Here is a 21,528-nt window from a genome sequence, read left to right as displayed (position 1 = left end):
GTTCATTCTCATGGTACGCAGCACGTTTCAGCTTCTGCAAGAACCAATGAGGTTCATTCTCATGTTACGTAGCACGTTTGAGCTTCCTCAAGAACCAATGAGGTTCATTCTCGTGTGTTATGCAGCACATTTGAGTTTCCTCAAGAACCAATGAGGTTCATTCTCATGTTACGTAGCATGTTTGAGCTTCCTCAAGAACCAATGAGGTTCATTCTCATGGTACGCAGCACGTTTCAGCTTCTGCAAGAACCAATGAGGTTCATTCTCATGTTACGCAGCACGTTTGAGCTTCCTCAAGAACCAATGAGGTTCATTCTCATGGTACGCAGCACGTTTCAGCTTCTGCAAGAACCAATGAGGTTCATTCTCATGTTACGTAGCACGTTTGAGCTTCCTCAAGAACCAATGAGGTTCATTCTCATGTGTTATGCAGCACATTTGAGTTTCCTCAAGAACCAATGAGGTTCATTCTCATGTTACGTAGCATGTTTGAGCTTCCTCAAGAACCAATGAGGTTCATTCCCGTGTGTTATGCAGCACATTTGAGCTTCCTCATGAACCAATGAGGTTCATTCTCATGGTACGCAGCACGTTTCAGCTTCTGCAAGAACCAATGAGGTTCATTCTCATGTTACGCAGCACGTTTGAGCTTCCTCAAGAACCAATGAGGTTCATTCTCATGGTACGCAGCACGTTTCAGCTTCTGCAAGAACCAATGAGGTTCATTCTCATGTTACGTAGCACGTTTGAGCTTCCTCAAGAACCAATGAGGTTCATTCTCATGTGTTATGCAGCACATTTGAGTTTCCTCAAGAACCAATGAGGTTCATTCTCATGTTACGTAGCATGTTTGAGCTTCCTCAAGAACCAATGAGGTTCATTCCCGTGTGTTATGCAGCACATTTGAGCTTCCTCATGAACCAATGAGGTTCATTCTCATGTTACGCAGCACGTTTCAGCTTCCTCAAGAACCAATGAGGTTCATTCTCATGTTACGCAGCACGTTTCAGCTTCTGCAAGAAGACACATCAAAGTGGTAGTTGCATGGACTGTCAATGGAAGGACAGAAGTCTCTCACTGGAATACATTTCAGCCTGTTCTTCATACAGCATTATCATTTTACTTCAGGGCCAGGTTTCACAGATCGGGCTTAACTTAAGCCAGGAGTAGGCCTTAGTTAAATTAGGACATTTGGTGTACATCTTGAAACTAAACAATGGCAAGTGCAAGTTGCTCTCAGTTAAGAGAGAGTTGTCATTGTATGGAAAAGCGTGATGATTCTAGATTTTAGAATTTCTCTTTTTGTGTTCAATGGACACAGAAAAATATGAGTTTGGAACATCATGAGAGTGATTAAATAATGACAGAGTTATAATTTTTTTGGGTGAACTATCTCTTTAACATGGAATCTTTCTTTTACTCTCTCCCTCTTTGTAGCTGATGCGTCCTCTTAATGCTCTGGATGAGTTGTACAGGTTGATGGAAAGTTTTATCTCGTGTCGGCGGACGGCTGCATGTCAGTTCACAGCCTGTGGAGCGTCTGGAGTCGGGCTGCTCACCGTGGCCTCGGAGCTTTGCAGCCGCCTGGGAGCGTGTCACATCGTCATGTGTAACAGCGGAGTACACCGGTCAGTCTGGGTTACACACACATACACTCAAACTCCTCTGTTCCCTTCTGTCCGACAGGCATCAGGCATTCGCCAGGGACTCTAAGTGGAACGCTTCTGTTTTTTCCTCCCCTGTCTTTTTTCCTTTCTGTCTGTAGCTCGGAGCAATTTACTTCCTGTCACTTATGTCTTTTATCCTGTTTTCTTCTCTGCAGCCTCAATCTTTCTTCTGTTTTGGTGGATTTTTGGGGGGGTTATCTTGATAGTTCTATTGCAGTTTTCCTATATCCAATCTCTCTTCCTCATACCATCTAATATTCAATTTCCTCTTCTGCATGAATATGTAATAATCCTCATTACATGCTCATGTATCATTCCATAAATACCTTTTTCTGCACTAATCATTCATCCAATGCAATTATGAATACTCAGCATCTCAGTTCTAAATATAGAATTTTCTCGCTTAATCCACAATTTCAGAGATGATCCAGACAGCTCCATTTCTCTAAAGGTTCATTTGTGAATCTCCACTGAAGGAATGCATGTTATTAATCTCAAGTCCTCTTTTAGTATCAGCGAGAGCTGACATACTTATTTCACCAAATTGCTTTGCTTAGTTATTTTCAATTTCTTGTGCTTCTATTTGTCTCTGTGTGTCCCTATATAGTGCCTATAAGGAGTATTCATCCTTTGTGGACCTCGTTATTATAGTGCTTGAAATTCAGCACTATATTGATATTCCTCAAATATTCTGATTTTGTTGAAAATATCTCATTGACTTGGGATCAGTAATATTTTTTATGTTTTTGAAAGATGTCTCTTAAGATCAAATAGACTGCATTCATTTGATGAAACAGTAAAAACAGTCACATTATCCTTCAGAAATCATTCTAATATGCTGATTTGGTGCTCAATTTACATTTCTTAATAGATATTGTACATTATCATTGCACAGTGCGGAGAACATTTAACTGTTCATGAGGTAGATTGCCTGGGGGAAGACACTTTTCTCGTGCCTGGCTGTTCTGGTGCTATGTAGCGACTGCCAGATGGCAAAAGTTCAAAGAGAAGGTGGCTTGGATGTGAGGGGATCCAGAGTGATTTCTGAGCTCTTTTTCTAACTTTCGATGTATTCAGTTCTTGGAGGGTGTGCAGGGGAGCACCAATAATCCTTTCAGCTGTCAGAACCGTTCTCTGTAGTCTTCGGATGTCTGATTTTGTTGCCAAGCCAAACCAGACAGTTATGGAAGTCCAGAGGACAGACTCAGTGATGGCTGAGTGGAACTTCATCAGCAGCGCCTGTGGCAAGTTGAACTTCCTCAGCTGGTGAAGGAAGGCTTTTTTCATAATGGAGGTCAATGTGATTGTCCCACTTCAGATCCTGAGAGATGGTAGAGCCCATGAGCCTGAATGACTCCATTGCAGCCACAGTGCTGTTCATGATGATAAGTAGGAGGGAGTGCTGGGGGGTTTCTCCTGAAGTCCACTCTCATCTCCACTGTTTTGAGTGTGTTTAGCTCCAGGTTGTTATGACTGCACCAGACAGCCAGCTGTTTAACCTCCTGCCTGTATGCAGACTTGTCACCATATGTGTATATTAACAGTAAATGATGCATAATTAGTTGCAACTAACCCTAAACCAACCCCTAATTGTAACCCTATAGAAAGTACATGTTGTTAATTACTTAGTAATTACACTGCAACAAGTAGACCTTAAAATAAAGTGTAGCCAAAAACATAATTTATTTAAAATAGATTTGTTTTGTAACAATGTAAAAGTCTTTACTGTCACTTTTGATCAATTTAATCCACCCTTGCTGACAAAAAAAAAAATACTGACCCCAAACTTTTGAACCGCAGTGTATATTGACTTACATTGATGGAATTCAATTCATTATTTGGAATTGTAATTGAATTGCCCACACCTCACAGGAAGTTGAACTGGAATTTGAATGACAGGAAGTGGAAGTGTTCATCCACCCCAGTCCATAAAGGCCTGTAAAACGTCTTTTTAAGTGTTTATTTATTATTATTTTTTAACACTTATTATGAATGTTAAATTGTAATTCTACTTTCTTAAATTTATATTTGAATTTCAATTATAACAATTCAATTCTTACATAATTTTAAGTTCAATTCAAATTTAGGAAAAGCATTCTCAATTCAATTCTTAATGATGCACAACCATGGCATTTGCCTCCACTATTATTGCACTATTATAATCTCATTTGGCAGCAGAGTTTTTTTGGGCACATCTTGACACTGAAATTTGAAACCACTTTTCTTAGCAAAATTGCCCAAGTTGGATGGGAAACGTTTTTGAATTGCAAAGTCATTCCAAAGATTTTTCTTTTTAGCTGGGTCACTCCAGGAAACCATCCTTGTTGGTTCAGAATGAGTATTCTTGTTTTTTTTTTTTTTTACTGATGTTTCTCACATCACTGTCTGGAGGACTGTAACTCTTTACATTTTTTATAGCCCTCTTGGTGGCATCACTTTCTCCAGCTCGTTTTGCCTAGATACTGAGTTTGGGAGGACAGCCAGTTCTGAGAAGATTTAAATTTGTTCTCGTTTGTAATAGGGGCTTTATAGTGCTTTGCGATATATTCATTGGCATTATTTTTTATATACTTGCGATAGCTGGGAATTTTGAATACCTTTGTCACAAATCTGCTTGGAAGGATCTTTCACCTTCATTTGACCAAATAGGGGCTGTTCCCAGTGGGGCAGAGCCAGTGAATGTGCTAACATCTCCTTAACAGAAGCAGAACCTTTAAGCAACTGCATAGCAACACCCTGGCAACCATCCACAAAACCTTCAAATCATGGCTTTTTTTCTTCTGAGATATTAGCTTTTACGGTGTGCTCACACTTGTAGTTCGGTTCGCAAGAAAACAAAACAAAAACAAAAAAACATTTAGTTCTGGTCCACTTAGCGTTCACATTGCCATATTTAACACCGAACCTAAAAATACAGAGCATGAAGGCATGGGGATAGATTCACAACCTGATTGGTCATCTTTTATGATGTATATTTCAAGACGGAACTTACCAAACATCCAAAACAATACTGTGTACCGGGATAAATGTGCTCGTTGCAAATGTGTTCGTGCTCGGTTCGCTTGTTTGGTGCGCACCAGGGTTCAAATGGCGGCATTCACACTTCTTCAAATGAACCGCACTAACAGAGCAATCGCACTAGGGTTCGTTTTAATTGAACCAAACATGCCAAGTGTGAACACACAAATTTATTTTGTAATAATCTGTGTCTATTGGTTTTGGTATTGGTAATAATTCTCAGGATGTGGAAAATAACAGGAGGGTGTTTACTTTTTATTAGCATCATATGTTGCTGGAACGATATTTCGATCTCAATTTCAAGGCCCTACACATGCATGCTGCTCTTTGAGTGGCTCTTTACTGCAGTGTATTGAAAAAGCAGCATGAAATGTTTTCAGCATTGTGTGTGTTGGTTTAGGTGTGACTAACTCACATTTGTACGCCAGAGCAATTACAGGCCACATCTCAGCTTTAGTGAAGCCGCAGGTGCTCAGACCTGCCACAGATACGGTGAATTCTGTCCTGTTCACCCCTCTAAACATGCCTTCATCAAACACTCTCTCTATTTAACCTGTGTTTGCTCATAACCAAATGATAGTTCTAGATAATTCTGTGCAAAACATGGTTTGGGAAATGTTTTTCATATTTATAGTCCATTTTAGTAGTAGCCAAATTCAAGTTGCTATAATATGTAATATTTAACGTATGTGAGAGTTTATGAAATTAGTTCCATGGAGAAGGATGTCAGATGTGGTTATCCTGACATATTAAAACCAGTATGGCATCAAATGCAGAGCATCAGCATTTTATTATGCGCTACTATTTATATACATTTTTGTTTGCCAAACGGCCTCAATCAACAGCCAAAATGTGCCAGTTCCTGCTTTTAATTAAATTAAATGGAGGCACAAGCTTTAAAGTGCTCTTTCGCCAAGGTGTTGCGGTGGTCCAATTTCAGTATAAAGTTGTTCTAAGTTTACTGGTTCCTCCCAAATAGGGAGAGTAAGAACACAGTTTAAAATGGCCATATAATGTGAAATCACATTTTCCTTGACGTATTGAAGTGCTGTAAATGAGCAGTGCTCTAGGAAAACACTGTGACTTTCAGAACCACAGGTTTCCAGTCCGTCTCGATCTGAACTTCCTTAACTTTTAGGTGTCAGACAAATGAATATATTTATATGTCAATGATGCCATGCATTGTTCAGAAACATCAGTCACAATGAGGTAATGTGAATTAAATAGGATAGATACTCTTACTGATAAGAGTTAAATGTGTCAAAGTTCCCAAAACGTGGGGGGGGGGGGGGGGGGACATGTAATGCTTGAATTCAGTAACATTCTTTTTTGTGTACTTTAACCATCTGTCCTACTCTTGAAGCATGCATAGTCCAATGAAACATTCATGGGTCTCTACAGAGCTCAATAAAAGCGCTTAAATCACCAACTTAGGATATATGATCTTTCATTATATTCATCTATTAAGACCAATATCTTTTTCTCCCATTTATTGTCTCTCTAGTCCATCTGTCTAGTCCCAGAGTCACATTTAAGTGTGTAATTTAGACATTCACATCTGCTGGCTGTAAGTTGCTGACTGTGTATATAAGCATATAAGTGTCCTCCGCTGAGAATACCAGACACGTTTGATGAGTCTCTTCCACATTTTATTCATCAGCAGAAGAGTTCAGAGTGCTTATTTTATAAAGAGCCAATAAATGCCTTCACACAGGTCTTGCCTCAGGCCAGCTTTGATTCTCCATAGTGCGCAGCTCCTGCTGTGGCTCCCACCTCTGCTGTGATGGCAAAGCATCTCTGATCTGCCCTGAAATTGTGTCTCGCTTTAAAGCGCTAGCACTGATGCATTAAACAATTTAAGGACCCTACTGAAAAAAAGCAATCCCAAAATATATTTAAAATACATTTATTTCATACTAAGTATACTACAAATCGATTAACATTTTTACTAAGATATCGCTTGAGAGTTACTGATATAAATATGCAACTTTATTGGACAATGCACATTTATTAATATTGAGCCTAAAATGTGTTTTAATATCACTATTAGTTAAGGATAGTATGACTTCTGTATAATATCACTCTTTAATGTAAGACATTTAAAATGTATCTAAAGTATACTTGCAATAGTTCCACTTAAGCACAATCAAATATAGGCCTACTTAAGTATATCTTTAGTTGAACTTCAGCACTATTCCCAGATAACTAAAGTAGCCTACCGGTACATTAAGTACAAAATTAGCTGTTCCAATTTAGCAGACTTTAAGTATAGCCTACTCATTTTTGGATTTACTTGAGTAAAAGTGCAATAGTGCTTGATTCGTAATATACTTAAGTATTAAAAGTACAAAGTACTGATCACTGAACCAATATATTTATTTTAGCCAATCAAGTCAGTAGCCTATAGTCAGCAACTAATAATAATGATTTGTGCATACATTTAATATGTATTGCAAATAAGCAAACTTTTTATTTTATTACAAACACGTATTATACACTATCAAACTTTAATATACAAAAAAAAATCTATTTAAGTTACTGATAATTCAAGTGTGCCAACAAGCGAAATATACTATATAGTTTTTTTTTATTATTATTTTTTTTAATGGAAACTTTTATATACTATAAAAAAGTCGTTCAGTGTTATTTGTGAACCAGTTCAACAAATTCATTCAAAGTAATCAGCTTCACGAATCGGACATCGCTCTTACGTCTCAGGAGGGTGGCGATTTCTTCCGTTCGAAATAACGAGGAACAATATGTTTTTATGGAATGTTGTGCAATAAAAAGTAAGGGTAACACTTTGGGTCCAATTCTCACTGTTGACTAGTTGCTTATTAGCATGCATATTACTAGGATAATGGCTGTTTATTAGTTTATAAAGCACATATTAATGCCTTATTCTGTATGACCATATTCTACATCTCTTAATCCTACCCATTACCTAAACTTAATAACTACCTTACTAACTATTAATAAGAAGTTTATTGAGGCAAAAGTTGTAGTTAATGGTTAGTTAATAGTGAGAATTGGACCCTAATCTAAAGTGTGACCAAAGTAAGATATTATGCCTTGGAATGTAGTGAAGTAAAATTACTTAAAAATACTTATACGGTAATGAAGGAGAAATACTTTGTTACTGTACATCACTGTAATGTTGGCTTGGCAACTGACAGAAATAAATTGAAGTACTAAATTACTTAAACTAAAGCAAAAGTAAGCTAAAGCTATGCAGAAATATATAAAACAACAATTTTTTTTTACAAAAACACGATAAAATGACAAGAAAAAAAAAACAACTAAAATAACACTGTTTTTGCTTTCACAATTTTACTATATAGTTAGCTCTTCCCACATGCTTGCTAGCAACCACATATAATTATTCTTCAGTGATGCTTTCTTTAATGCTTGTCATGTGGAGGTCAAAGTGGCGTATGACGTGAGTGTGTAAGGGCCTTTACGCTTGCGTTTGAGCAGCATTCCCTCAAGCAATTAAGTAACAGTAGGAACGCTACGGCTGAGAAGCGACGGGACAGCTCAATCAGCCATAAAACACTGCGAAGGATCAATATCGAGGCGTAGTTAAGAGGTCACGCAGTGCCCTTGACACTCAGTATATGTGTGTCTATCAGCGTAACGGAAATACATGAATCAAGCCTACACTTTAGTGAGATTCACCTCTCTTTGCTGCGTCATGACGTGTCCTTGAAGTTTAAAATGACTGTTCAGTATCAATGGCCCATGTGAAGAACACTGGCGATTGCTGACTGAAATCTTTGTATCATGTTTATTTCTCTATTATAAATCAAAAGGATCGATCTGAGAAAAGCAATTGAGGGTAAAATACACCTTAGCATCCGGTGTATTTCGACATAGTCAGCAGAAAGTAACCGATTTGTTGCCAAGGGCAGACAATCAAAGAGTGAAACAAGCACCGAATTCAGATGCACTTATTACAAAGGCACAGAAAACAAATCCATCACCCAGTAAGTTTCATATTTTCTAGTGTGATAGCTAGAATTTTCACTATCTGCATACTGAGATCAACAAAAAAAAATCTCTTTTACCTGAGCCAAAGGTCAGTGCTGTTCTCACTTCAGAAGAACTGAATGATTGAATTCACAGATGAGAGCCATATAACACAACTGACACCTCTGCCGGTAAAAAGCCTGTGAACATGTATATAATATATCACCAAAAACGAGATGGAAATGTCAGGATGATGCATCATGGATGTGGACAAGCTACCAAATGTCCAAATAACCAAATGTCTTTTTGACGGATTCTGTATAGTCATTGTGTTAAAGCTCAGCTCACTAGTTTCCCCACAGGTATACAAAAAAAAAAAATGAGCAGTGTCAGATATTTACTTTTTTATTGATTGCTTCATTGTTTATCAGATATGAAAGCTTTAGCTTAAGTTCTGCCAGGAAGACTCAATTACTTCGTCACTTATTACCTTCATTACTATCCAATCACGTTTTTATACTTTTCGTATAAAAGATCGGTACTTACACATGTTTGAGTTCGCCACCAGGATGGTCCTGTCTTTACCTCCCAGGGGGGTCGGCTGCGCCCCTGCCTTCGTCTTCAGGCAGGAGATGCAGATCCGCTACCCTTGGATTACGAACTATGGACGGGGCTTACGCCAAATAACTTTATAATAATGCTTGCTGAGCTGTCAATAAATGTATGCTTCGTTACATCATTTTATCTCCCGAGTCTTTCTGGTAGAACTAAAATAGTTTGATATCTCCCTAAATAAGTCGTCATTTAGGGGCTGTTTCAACGCTATCTCACGACCAATTCGTACGAATTCGTACGAATGATAAAAAGTTGGCTAATTCGTACTAATTCGTACGACCTCACTCGTACGAATTTGTACGATTTGTCTAAACCCACGTGATGGGTAGGTTTAGGGGCGGGGTCAGGGGTAGGTCATTCGTATGAATTCATACGAATTGGCCAATTCGTAAAATTCGTAAAATATGTACGATTTTGCAAAATTCGTACGAGTCAGGTCGTATGAATTCGTACGAATAAGCCACCTTGTAGAATTTGTACGTTTTCCCGTGAGATCGGGCTGGCTGTTTACACTACACTGTTTTCAACTAAAAACGGAAAACTTTTGATATGTTTTTGGCTATTCATTTACACAACAACGGCGCTTTGGGGGCCTGAAATGTTTTTGAAAATGACAGCATTATCATCTCTGTGTAAACTACAAAAAAGCGAATTTGTGAAAACAGTGGCATCATGCGTATTACGTGTTCAGTCTAAAGGCGCGTAGTGTTTCTTTACAAAGTGTCATCGTTTTCGCCGATCCATGTGAACGGGGGGTTGTTTTGACAGCGTTGTTGTATTTATGTGAAACATGCAGAGTGAAAACCTTTCCGTTTTTAGTACATCACTGTTGTGTAAATGTTTCCTTAGATTGGTCATTTGGATTAGGTCTTTTTAGGTCATGCGCTGCTCATTGTTCCTCAGAAAGCTTTATGAAAGAAAGAAATATATTAATAAATAAAGGAGTTATTGCACAGCCTAGTGTTTTTGCTATCTAATGGGATTTTCGTGATTATTGCGAGTGGGTTGTAAAGGTTTCATCTTTAGATTGGAGATTATTAGGTTGAGTAGGTTGTTCATACATCACATGGTTATGGAAAGGAGTTATTAGTTATTAGCTCATAAAGTTATATTGGCCTCTTATTCGGGAGGATTTTGTTTATCAGATCTTTTGTCCTGATTGGCTCCTTTCCCACTCCTATCTAGTGGTCTTTGGCTCTTTTAGAGACTGCATGCTTATAGTTCACCTGTTTATTGGTGTCTTGGGACTCTTCAATTTCAGAACGATGCAGTGGAGTGTATGTCTCTCACACCTGTTTGGCCACGCTACCCTTTGACTGTCTGTTCAAATGTTAATGGGACGTGAGTGGCAGACACATGTTCTCAGAGAATGAAAGCGCATGTCATGCTTCATCAAGCTGGAATGAAAGCACATCTGACAGGTCTTCATGTTAGCCAGGCTCTGACACAGACGGATGAGACACCAGCCCGGACCGCGCAAGCTTGTTAAATGCCTCGACTTTCCCAGTAGAGCCAGAATCTGTCCTCCTCTTAAATGCTGTAATCAGAATTTAGTCCTATTTATTTAGCTTCTCTGTTTTATAATTAAATTATTAATTAAAATCGTCTCAGCGTAATTAATTCAATTAGAACATGGCAAGCGGAAAGTGGTCTCTGATCAGATTTGTTTTCCCTCAATACACTTGAGTGGTGTTTTACCCCTCATTTTTGCTATTGCTGCAATCAGCATCTGAATACTTTATGAAATACTTATGTATTTGATAAACAGCTCTGATCTGACATTATAATGTGGAGTGTATGGTGCTAAATGCAGACCTGTATTTTCTTTCCGGTCTTGCAGTTGTACACTAAGTGTTACGCTGGAACAGGCCATTCTTCTGGCCCGGAATCACGGCTTGCCCCCACGATGCATCTTGCAGGCCACTGACGTCATGAGGAAGCAGGTATGTTCTGTTATTGGATGTTTCTTCAACACTTTTGGCCCTGTGGACTTTTAACACACTTTTTACACTCTCTCTAGTTTATTTAATTTGTCCACTAACAATGTCCAACAATGTATATACAGTACCGTACAAAAGTTTTCTTTTAATGTTTTTGAAAGAAGTCTCACCAAGGCTGCATTTAACTAATTTATTTTATAATTTAATATAACTGTTTTCTATCTTAAAGGGTTATTTCACCCAAAAATGAAAATTATCCCATAATTTACTCACCTTCAAGCCATCTTCTGACTTTCTTCTTTCAGACAAACACAATCAGAGTTATATTAAAAAATATCCTGGCTCTTCCAAGCTTTATAATGAGAGAGAATGGTTTAGATTTTGAAGCCCAAAAGCAGGGGGTTAATAAAGGCCTTCTGAAGCAAAGCGATGCATTTTTGTACGGAAAATTTCCATATTTATAACTTTATAAACTATAATTACTGGCTTCCATACGTGAGTTGAGTTCCAGCGGAAGAGCGACCTCTGACTCGACGCATGACGTATTGACGAATGCAGAAGCGCAGAGGATAGAGCAAAACAAAACACCGCTCACGAATTAGAAGTCTGATATGAGAATTTTTACAGAGAAATGTCAGAGTTGTCCAGCCGTATTTGTTTGAACAGTGAGAGGCGTCTACTCTCGCCTAAGCTTAGCTACACCTTCGTCATACGCCGGAACTCAGCTCTTATTGTGAATGTTAATGGGACGTGAGTGGCAGACACATACACACTTATTTCTTACAAAATCGCATCGCTTTGCTTCAGAATGCCTTTATTAACCCCTTAGAGCCATATGGATTACTTTTATGATGGATGGATGTACTTTTTTGGGCTTTTTTTCACTCCCATTATTAAGCTTGGAAGAGCCAGGATATTTTGTAATATAACTCCAATTGTGTTTGGCTGAAAGAAGAAAGTCATATACACCTATATGGTTTGAGGCTGAGTAAATTATGGGATAATTTTGGGTGAACTAACCCTTTAGAGGAGTCATGACATAAAGAAATCTAATTTTCCTAATCTTTTGACATATAAGAGGACTTTGTACTATTAAAACATCCTGCAAGTTTCATAGCCTAAAGGTCCTCCTCATTATAAACAAACACCAATCATGCTCCAATGCTCGTTTGGATAGGATCTATGATGTCTTACACTACATCACAAAAACACTTTATTGACATTATAAGTGAAACTCAAGAAACATATTGAGATAATTAAAAATCCATGACATGACCCCTGTAGCATATTTTAAAATGTACTTAATTCTTGTTTTGGCCAAGCTGAATGATGCTTTTCAGCATCATTTCTCCAATATTCATTGTCACATGATCCTTCAGAAATCATTCTAATATGCTGATTTGGTTCTCAAGTAACATTTCTTTGATGGACAGAAAGTTCAAAAGAACAGCATTTATTTGGAATAGAAATCTTTATAACATTATAAAAGTCTTTACTGATCAATTTAATACATCCTTGCATTATTTTCAACAACAAAAACAACGTACTGACCCCAAACTTCACGGGAGAATTATTGTTTTTGTTTTTTCTTCTCAAAGTCATAAATACTCCCAACACATAATTTCCACCACATCTCAAATGATGACATTTTCTGATAGACTCATTTGATAGCTAGAACTGAATGTATCCTAAGTTAAATGAAATAAGATATTTTGCATTATTTGACAAAATTGAACTTTTCACTCATCACTTTCAATGTGATCTTCATATAAGAATTTTTTTTTAAAGCTGAATCTTTTAGTTTTTAATAGAAAATCAACCTCTGGGACATAAAAGTGCATAAGGTTGAAGTTACCTTGACCATCTAAATCAGGGATGGGTAACTTCAGTCCTGGAAGGCCACTATCCTGCAGAGTTGAGCTCTGATGAAAAGCTACAGGGCTTTCTAGTAATCCTGAAGACCTTGATTAGCTTGCAAAAAACATATGAGGCCAAGGCACTCGAGACAGTTGCAGGACCCAAGTTTCCCATCGCTGTATTAAATGATTGTATAAACCCATTGTTTCTTAATTACATTTTCTACTGGGAAATTAATTTATATGGTTTAGTTTTGAAGTGCTATATTTCAGCAGAATAAAAGATGAGCTAATATCTACCTCTGCTTTGAATGTTTTCTGAATTTGACTGACCCCGTTAATTTACTTGGAATTACAGTTGCAAAAAAATCCAAACATTAGGCCACCGTGTTCATTTCGAGGAGGATTTATTTTTTTCAAAGGACTGTTTAATTATTTTGGGAAATGTAACAAGCTTAACTGCCTTGGTTTGCTTTCTGGTTTCTTCTCTACATGGTTATTAGCATAAGCTTTTCCTCCCTCCAGTTAGCTAGTCTGGAAGGAGGAGGATAAACGCTCATGAAATGAAGTGTCTATACCTTTCATTTAGAAAGTGGGAAGATTGTTAGTCTTTTTCTGACTAGCCTTGAACGTCCTTCACGAGGTTATGGATGACCTGACAGGGTCTGCTCCTTTTATATCATTAAGCACTGTGAGACTTGTATAATAGAAGGCTATGACAGTTGCTGTGTCAGCTCAGAAGGAATGAAACTTCAAGGTGGGCCTGAGTCATGAGAGGTAAAGACCGGTCACAAAACTTTTAGAAGAGTATATTAGGGCAGTGTTCCTCATCTGTTGGGTCGGCCAGTGTGTGTTACAAATTGTAATAATTATTTAGTAATAAAAGTAGGAGTAAAAATAATAATATTAGCAAAATAAAGTACATTTTATTTATGTGTGGATTATTAATAATACGTTGATGCATAAATTAATTATTGATTTGCATATATGCGTATAAATTATCGTTTCATGTGCTCCACTTCAGCTGTGAGGCTAAATGATGCATTTATAAAATGTTTGGATTTATATATATATATATATATATATATATATATATATGTGTGTATATATATATATATATATATATATATATATATATATAATATATGTATGTATGTATATATGTACATATATGTATATATATATATATATACAAATCAATAATTTATAAATGCATCAATTTATTAATAAATATTAATAATCTATTTATTTATTATATAATTTATTATATTTCATCGATGTATTAATACATTTATTAATAAATATCAATAATTAATTTTATTGTAATTAATTAAAAACATTTTTATTTAAAATTACTTTACACACACACACACACATATTGTTGTATATAAATTGTATTCAAAGTCATTTTTGAATACGTAGAACTGATAAATAAGTAAAATATTAATTCTACATTTAATAAATGAAAACGAATAGTTTAATTATCATTTAAATAGTTTGCATTATTTGTAAGCCTATACAGTTCATGGTCGTTTTAATACATTTTAATGTTTGGTTTTAAGGAACTTTTAGTTTAATTTGGTCATGATTTTGGATCTCCACTTGATGTTCCATGTAAAATATGAAGCAAGAACCCAATAAAAACCACAGCATTAAGAAATAGTCATTCATAGGTCAGGTCATTAAAATGTTTGTGCTATTAAACTTTCATACTTTAGGCTAGCCATACATTTTTATGATATATATTTGCATTTCAGCATTACCTATTGTTTTAAATCTGCTGAATTCATAATGCATGTTATATTCTGGACCGCCTGTGGGCGATGAGTCCTTACCTGCACCGGTCCGGTCTCCAAAATGAGTTTATGAATATCAATATGAATGACTATCATCAGAGCTCCCCCTGGCTGGCTATTTATTATTATTCGTGATTCGTACCTCACAGCGAGACTTAAAAGAGACTCATCCATCATAATGCCTGGAACTCATAGAGGAAGCAACAGGGACACTGACGAATCGCTCCATTATGGAGTTTCTGTGTATAAACACCAAATTGCTGAACTGCTAAAATGAGTTAACCATATTTTTAGAGAAGCGATTGTTGAAGAAAAGGTTATCAAGTGGTTGGATAATCTTCTCCGTGTCTGTAGACAACGGCTCATTGTGTTCTCGCCCTCTCATATCTCAGTCCTTCTCCTCTCTGTCCAGCCGTGTCCTTTAACGTCCCAGGAAAGCGGTAGGCGAACGGCGTGACTCTGGTGGTGTAATTGCTGATGTTATCATGACAGGATAAGGGACTGACCATGCCTGATGATCATCAGAGAGACAGAGTACCTGTTCTTCAGTCCCAGACTTCCTCCGGCAGTGTTTATGCTGATCCAGACGCACCTGCCGAGACGCCTCGCGTCAAACCAAACCTGCAGAGCTATTTGCGGAAACAGCTTATGTTTGTAAAATGTGCAAGATACACGCTTTCGCTCCTACGTCAGGGCGCAGGTGGCCGTTTTTCATTTTGACGTGATAGGATTCCGCTCGCAGCAAAAGCGCCGTGTGTTAAACAGGCCTGTGATTCATTTTAGCGTGGGACAGGATGTGCTCCTCTAAATCACACGTTGTATGAGTATGAATGTTTTAAATTCTAATTTATGATCACAAACAAGTCCATCTAACACATGTGACAAGGTCAGCGTTGGTGAACTGGGATGACAGATGCAGCTTGTAAGTCACAGGTTCAGCTGGCTGGCAGGATCTTCTACCAGTGCGCTTTTCCTGTGAAATATGAGATACAACATCTATGAAGGAAGGCAGGGCAGGCTGACGAGGAAACGAACTGGAAAATTATTATATAAATTATTTAAAAATAGAAGGACCAGATGGTGCACGTTTATTTTTAAAAAGTCATTTTTCCATGGTACGGAAATTGGAAAGAAATCGGATGATTTCATTTTAAAAGGTGTTTGATCAAATATTATACATATTATTAAATATATAAATATATTAGGGTTATTATACAAAAAAACATTTCCATTACTTGAAATAAAATAAACACACATTTAAATTTGTTATATAGTATATATACAGTTATTATTTGAAAACTTGCACTGTCAGTTTGACATTTTAAATTATGTAAATTACATGAATTTATTCAGTTACTTTATTAATTTATTTTGTGTCATAATGGAAACATTAATGCAATTAATCAAGCCTCCTGACCGGTTCATAAATTAAATTATGAGGAGTTTTTCTTTCATCAGAGTAATTCACGCTTGAAATACCACGTGAATGCAAAACATTGCAAATTTACCTCATCAAAGATTAATTAATCTTAGGTTCATTAATCTTAGACTCATTATTTTGGTATATCATGTAATTAATTCAACTAAAATATTTAATTCCAGCCTTAATAAAGACATTTTAGCTGTTTTTTTTCTTCCACTTCTTCCTCCTAGAGTTGATATTTCATATTGGTTCCATAGCAATCTACAACACAGCTTCTGTGAATGACTCACTTCTCACCTTTGACTGACTGGACACAGAATATGTATTCTTATTTAAAGAATAACTGCTCTGAAAGGCCTGCAAGTCATTTATAATTATGGCTCTTTTTAGGGAGCAAGAGTGCAGAACTCGGCCAAGAACCTGGGAGTGAGAGACCGCACTCCTTCAACAGTGCCAAGGTAACCACACACACACACACACACACACACACACACACACACACACACACACACACAATTTCAGTCCCTTCACATTCACACTGTGGTTTTCACTAACCTTTACAAAATGTGCATGAAATAATTTTAGACCTAAATGCCACGGTTCGAAGATTTACACATTTCAGAAAAAATGTGTAGCCCTCCAGAATTATTAAAGCTCTATATTGATATGCCTCAAACATTCTGATGAGGGGTTTGCTGTAAACCTTAAACCAAACCGAGGTCAAATAACTAGCAGAGGTTTTTCACTGCGTCCCGGCCAAGTGTTTTTTGCTGCGTCTCGGCCAAGAAGCTGCGCTTGAACACACCTAAGGACTATTCGACTGTCACCTAGCATGTGTAAGTCATTATTTTCATAATTCAAAAAGGGAAACCGAAATTAGGACTGCAGATATACTGTACAAACCGTAAACAGAGCAGCGCTTGCTTAACATTTTGAATATCAATCATGCTGATCACTTTCTTCATTCCACTCGGCTCATGTTATTATGAAAATAAGAACATGGGCAAAAAAAAATCCCAAAAAACTATGACGTTCAATAATAGTCAACAGTGCGGAACACACCAAAAAACTGAGCTAACCGTCGCTCAAAAACGGATCAAAAGTGACCGACGGCCGACCGACTTGCTGTGTCCCTGGCTTTAAGTGTTTGGAATGAATGTGAGTAAATTATTTTTTGGTGAACTAAAAATATAAAGCTCTTTAATGCGCATACTTATTTTTGGGCTGTTTTTTAGGTCTATGTTTAAAATGTAATTTAAAAAGTTTATGGTTAAATGAAAGGTTTGAAAATCTTCATGACTGAATGGTAAGCTTTTAAAAGTGTTTACCTCCAATTGTTAGCCTCCAGATTTGTACCTTAACATAACAGCTTAGAAGTCATTCCGATTTTAAACGAACTCGTAGTAGGGCGAATAATCCCGATAGCAAAGCAGGGGGGGACGCCGCTGGCAAAATCAGCAATGCAAGTTTGAGAGTGGCAGGGCGTCAAATCTCGCGAGAATCACGACTTGCTTTACGGCACGACGTCACATACATCAACAACATATGTAGCAGCCTCTATGGAGACACTAGCACGCATTTCAGACGTGAATCATGGCAGAGTCGACGAAGAAAACGAAGAAAGAGCGGTTGGAAGAGTCAAGGTGAGTGCAGAGACGGCTCTGCGTGAGTGGTATTTACGACAGTAACGTTAAATACAAGTACTCCACAACGACTCCAGGGGTCGCTGTTTGACAAAAATATGTATGTTTGTATGTTTGACATAGTATGCCTTTAACCCATAAAAAATGTTTGGTACAAATGAATGTATGTGATTGGCTTACGGGTAACCAATGATTTTAAACTTCAGACAAGCCCCCCCCCCCCCCCCCCCCCCCCCCGCGAGAAAGAATACGCTTTTTTATTACGCCCTTCCAAACTCTATACAGCTACTGTATAACACTATTATTTGATGCTTGGCAAGGGCTGGTGTTTCTTTATGAAAATGCAAATCTAGTGATAAGCGGACCACAGTTTTATTCGAGACACAGACTCAGGAAAGGCTGTCCGGCATTTATTCTTTAAATGAATTCCTGCAGTACAGCCGTATGAAACAAAACACACAGCATTCTTGCAAATGTGCGCATTATGTTGTTTTCATCCATATACAATGAACCTGCAGGGTATTAAATTCACAAAACATATTCTTGAACATAAAGTTCATGTCCTCTCTTAGAACAGCCATCGTGTGTGTGTGTGTGTGTGTGTGTGTGTGTGTGTGTGTGTGTGTGTGTGTGAGAGAGAGAGAGAGAGAGAGAGCATGGGAGCCAAACTATATTTCCTGCTGGGAAATAGAATGAAACATACATTAAAAAGCATACCTACTCACTCTCTCTCAGCAGGTTCAAAACTCCAGTGTAAACTCTAATCTTTCACAGTCACTTGAGGTCCGTAGGGAGATGTACTGTAGCGTGACCCTCAAGACAATGACTCATAGCTTTTCATAGCGTGTTGCATGTGATCATCGCTGTGTGGCTTATGTTTATTTGGCATATAACAAATGCTGCCTAAATCCAAGAACGTACTGGGGTACATGTTGGCTTTTCATCTTTTATGGGGACATTACATAGACGTAATGATTTTTATAATATACAAACTATGTATTCCGTCCCCTAACCCTACCCATCACAGAAAACTCTACTCACACACACACAATATACATTTATTTTAATATTTCTAAAATTCTATTAACAGATTGTACAAACTGTGTCAGCCTCCACCTCCTGACGGCGACCCCTGAACCCATGTCTTCAAAAGATCTGGACCAGCCCTGGTTCAACTCCAGACGAGATACACACACACACACACACACACACACACACACACACACACACACACACACACACACACACACACACACAAGTAAAGAGACTGTCTGGACGTCTAGAGGCTCAGAGGCATCTGTCACCTCTCAAGAGTTCGCATCATAATATCTATTGACTTTTCTCATAGCTTTTTAAAGGCACCAATATTTTTTTTTTATTTCATGCTTTGCTACGGCGCATCTCATTTTAGACCGAAGATCAAACAAACAGAATGTCTGATCTCGCCGCTGCTGTCAAGTCATTCACATCAATAGAGTGTCAATCACAATGTCTGTTCCAATAACTTTTTTTTTTCTTTATGTAAAAGAATTTGCACAGTGCTTTAGTCTCTTATGTTAAGGCGTAACTTGTTTATAGTTGCTTTTATTGGGCATAGCATCCAAAAGCCTCATTGCAACTGTATGTGCATTTTGTTTTATTTCATCTATTCTCATATAAATCTTTGACATATGTATAGGTTTAGCTTTCACATTAGGTTTCTCAACTCTTAAAGGTTGTTTAGAGTTTATTAACACCATAGTGCATTAAGCTACATGTTGCAGTCTCAGTACTGCAGTCTCAGTGAATCTAGAGTGACACGCAGTACTGGAAAGTTCATACGACACAGTCATCAGTGTTATAGGTTTATATATTTGTCACACTTACATAGGTCTATACATGTTTTTGTCTCACCACATTTAAAAATTCAGTACTCAGGAGTTATCGTGTTACATGTTATATTAGTGTTGCTTAAAATAACAAATTAATCAGTCATTACTATGCAATATTGAGAAACCACGCTAAACAGGAATTGTTTATTAACTGCAAGTACCATTTTGAGAAACAGAAGATATTTTTATGTTATATGATGCATCTTTGAATTATACATGCTCTTGATAAAAGCAGCCAGAAGGTTACATAAATTCGTGTGATGATATTACTGTAAAAATGTTTTTAGTTAAAAAAAAGTTATTTATTTTGTCTTAAAACTAACCCTTTTTGAGATTTTCTGAATACATGTATCTTTTTAACCTGAAAACCAGGTTGATATCCCCATTATTATAGTAAATTGTAATGTCAAATCGTAATTCATTTCAAATAAAAAAATGTTTAAAAGAAAATGCAATCATATTTCTTATATACTATATATACAGTATATAGGCTATATACACTCACCTAAAGGATTATTAGGAACACCTGTTCAATTTCTCATTAATGCAATTATCTAATCAACCAATCACATGGCAGTTGCTTCAATGCATTTAGGGGTGTGGTCCTGGTCAAGACAATCTCCTGAACTCCAAACTGAATGTCAGAATGGGAAAGAAAGGTGATTTAAGCAATTTTGAGCGTGGCATGGTTGTTGGTGCCAGACGGGCCGGTCTGAGTATTTCACAATCTGCTCAGTTACTGGGATTTTCACGCACAACCATTTCTAGGGTTTACAAAGATTGGTGTGAAAAGGGAAAAACATCCAGTATGCGACAGTCCTGTGGGCGAAAATGCCTTGTTGATGCTAGAGGTCAGAGGAGAATGGGCCGACTGATTCAAGCTGATAGAAGAGCAACTTTGACTGAAATAACCACTCGTTACAACCGAGGTATGCAGCAAAGCATTTGTGAAGCCACAACACGCACAACCTTGAGGCGGATGGGCTACAACAGCAGAAGACCCCACCGGGTACCACTCATCTCCACTACAAATAGGAAAAAGAGGCTACAATTTGCACGAGCTCACCAAAATTGGACAGTTGAAGACTGGAAAAATGTTGCCTGGTCTGATGAGTCTCGATTTCTGTTGAGACATTCAGATGGTAGAGTCAGAATTTGGCATAAACAGAATGAGAACATGGATCCATCATGCCTTGTTACCACTGTGCAGGCTGGTGCTGGTGGTGTAATGGTGTGGGGGATGTTTTCTTGGCACACTTTAGGCCCCTTAGTGCCAACTGGGCATCGTTTAAATGCCACGGCCTACCTGAGCATTGTTTCTGACCATGTCCATCCCTTTATGACCACCATGTACCCATCCTCTGATGGCTACTTCCAGCAGGATAATGCACCATGTCACAAAGCTCGAATCATTTAAAATTGGTTTCTTGAACATGACAATGAGTTCACTGTACTAAAATGGCCCCCACAGTCACCAGATCTCAACCCAATAGAGCATCTTTGGGATGTGGTGGAACGGGAGCTTCCCGTTCCACCACAATATATATATATATTATTTATTTATTTATTTTTACCCATTTTACATGGTGGAACTGTGTGACTGTACATATTTATGCAACAGACTTAAACAGTGATTTTGATTTAAATTTGCGCTGCAGATCTGTCACAGGTCTCTCTAGTGAATGTATTTAGTTTGCATCTGACAGTATGCACTGAGTGCACACAAACTC

The 21,528-nt window shown here is 37.6% G+C and overlaps 1 protein-coding gene across 1 annotated transcript in view; it reads left to right on the top strand.

Moving 5' to 3' along the window:
• The window catches only part of prex2 (phosphatidylinositol-3,4,5-trisphosphate-dependent Rac exchange factor 2), a 145,956-nt gene extending 125,718 nt beyond the window's left edge, over nucleotides 1-20,238 (top strand). The window contains exons 37-40 of the mRNA XM_084398619.1: nucleotides 1,438-1,628; nucleotides 11,110-11,212; nucleotides 16,675-16,742; nucleotides 19,018-20,238. Coding sequence (XP_084254745.1) covers nucleotides 1,438-1,628; nucleotides 11,110-11,212; nucleotides 16,675-16,742; nucleotides 19,018-19,063 — 408 coding nt within the window. The 3' untranslated portion in view covers nucleotides 19,064-20,238. The remainder of the gene's footprint in view (nucleotides 1-1,437; nucleotides 1,629-11,109; nucleotides 11,213-16,674; nucleotides 16,743-19,017) is intronic.
• Nucleotides 20,239-21,528: the final 1,290 nt, after the last annotated feature.

Source organism: Rutilus rutilus, assembly GCF_951802725.1.
Source record: "Rutilus rutilus genome assembly, chromosome: 24".
Classification (NCBI taxonomy): Eukaryota; Metazoa; Chordata; class Actinopteri; order Cypriniformes; family Leuciscidae; genus Rutilus; species Rutilus rutilus.
This window is presented reverse-complemented; position numbering and strand designations above follow the sequence as displayed.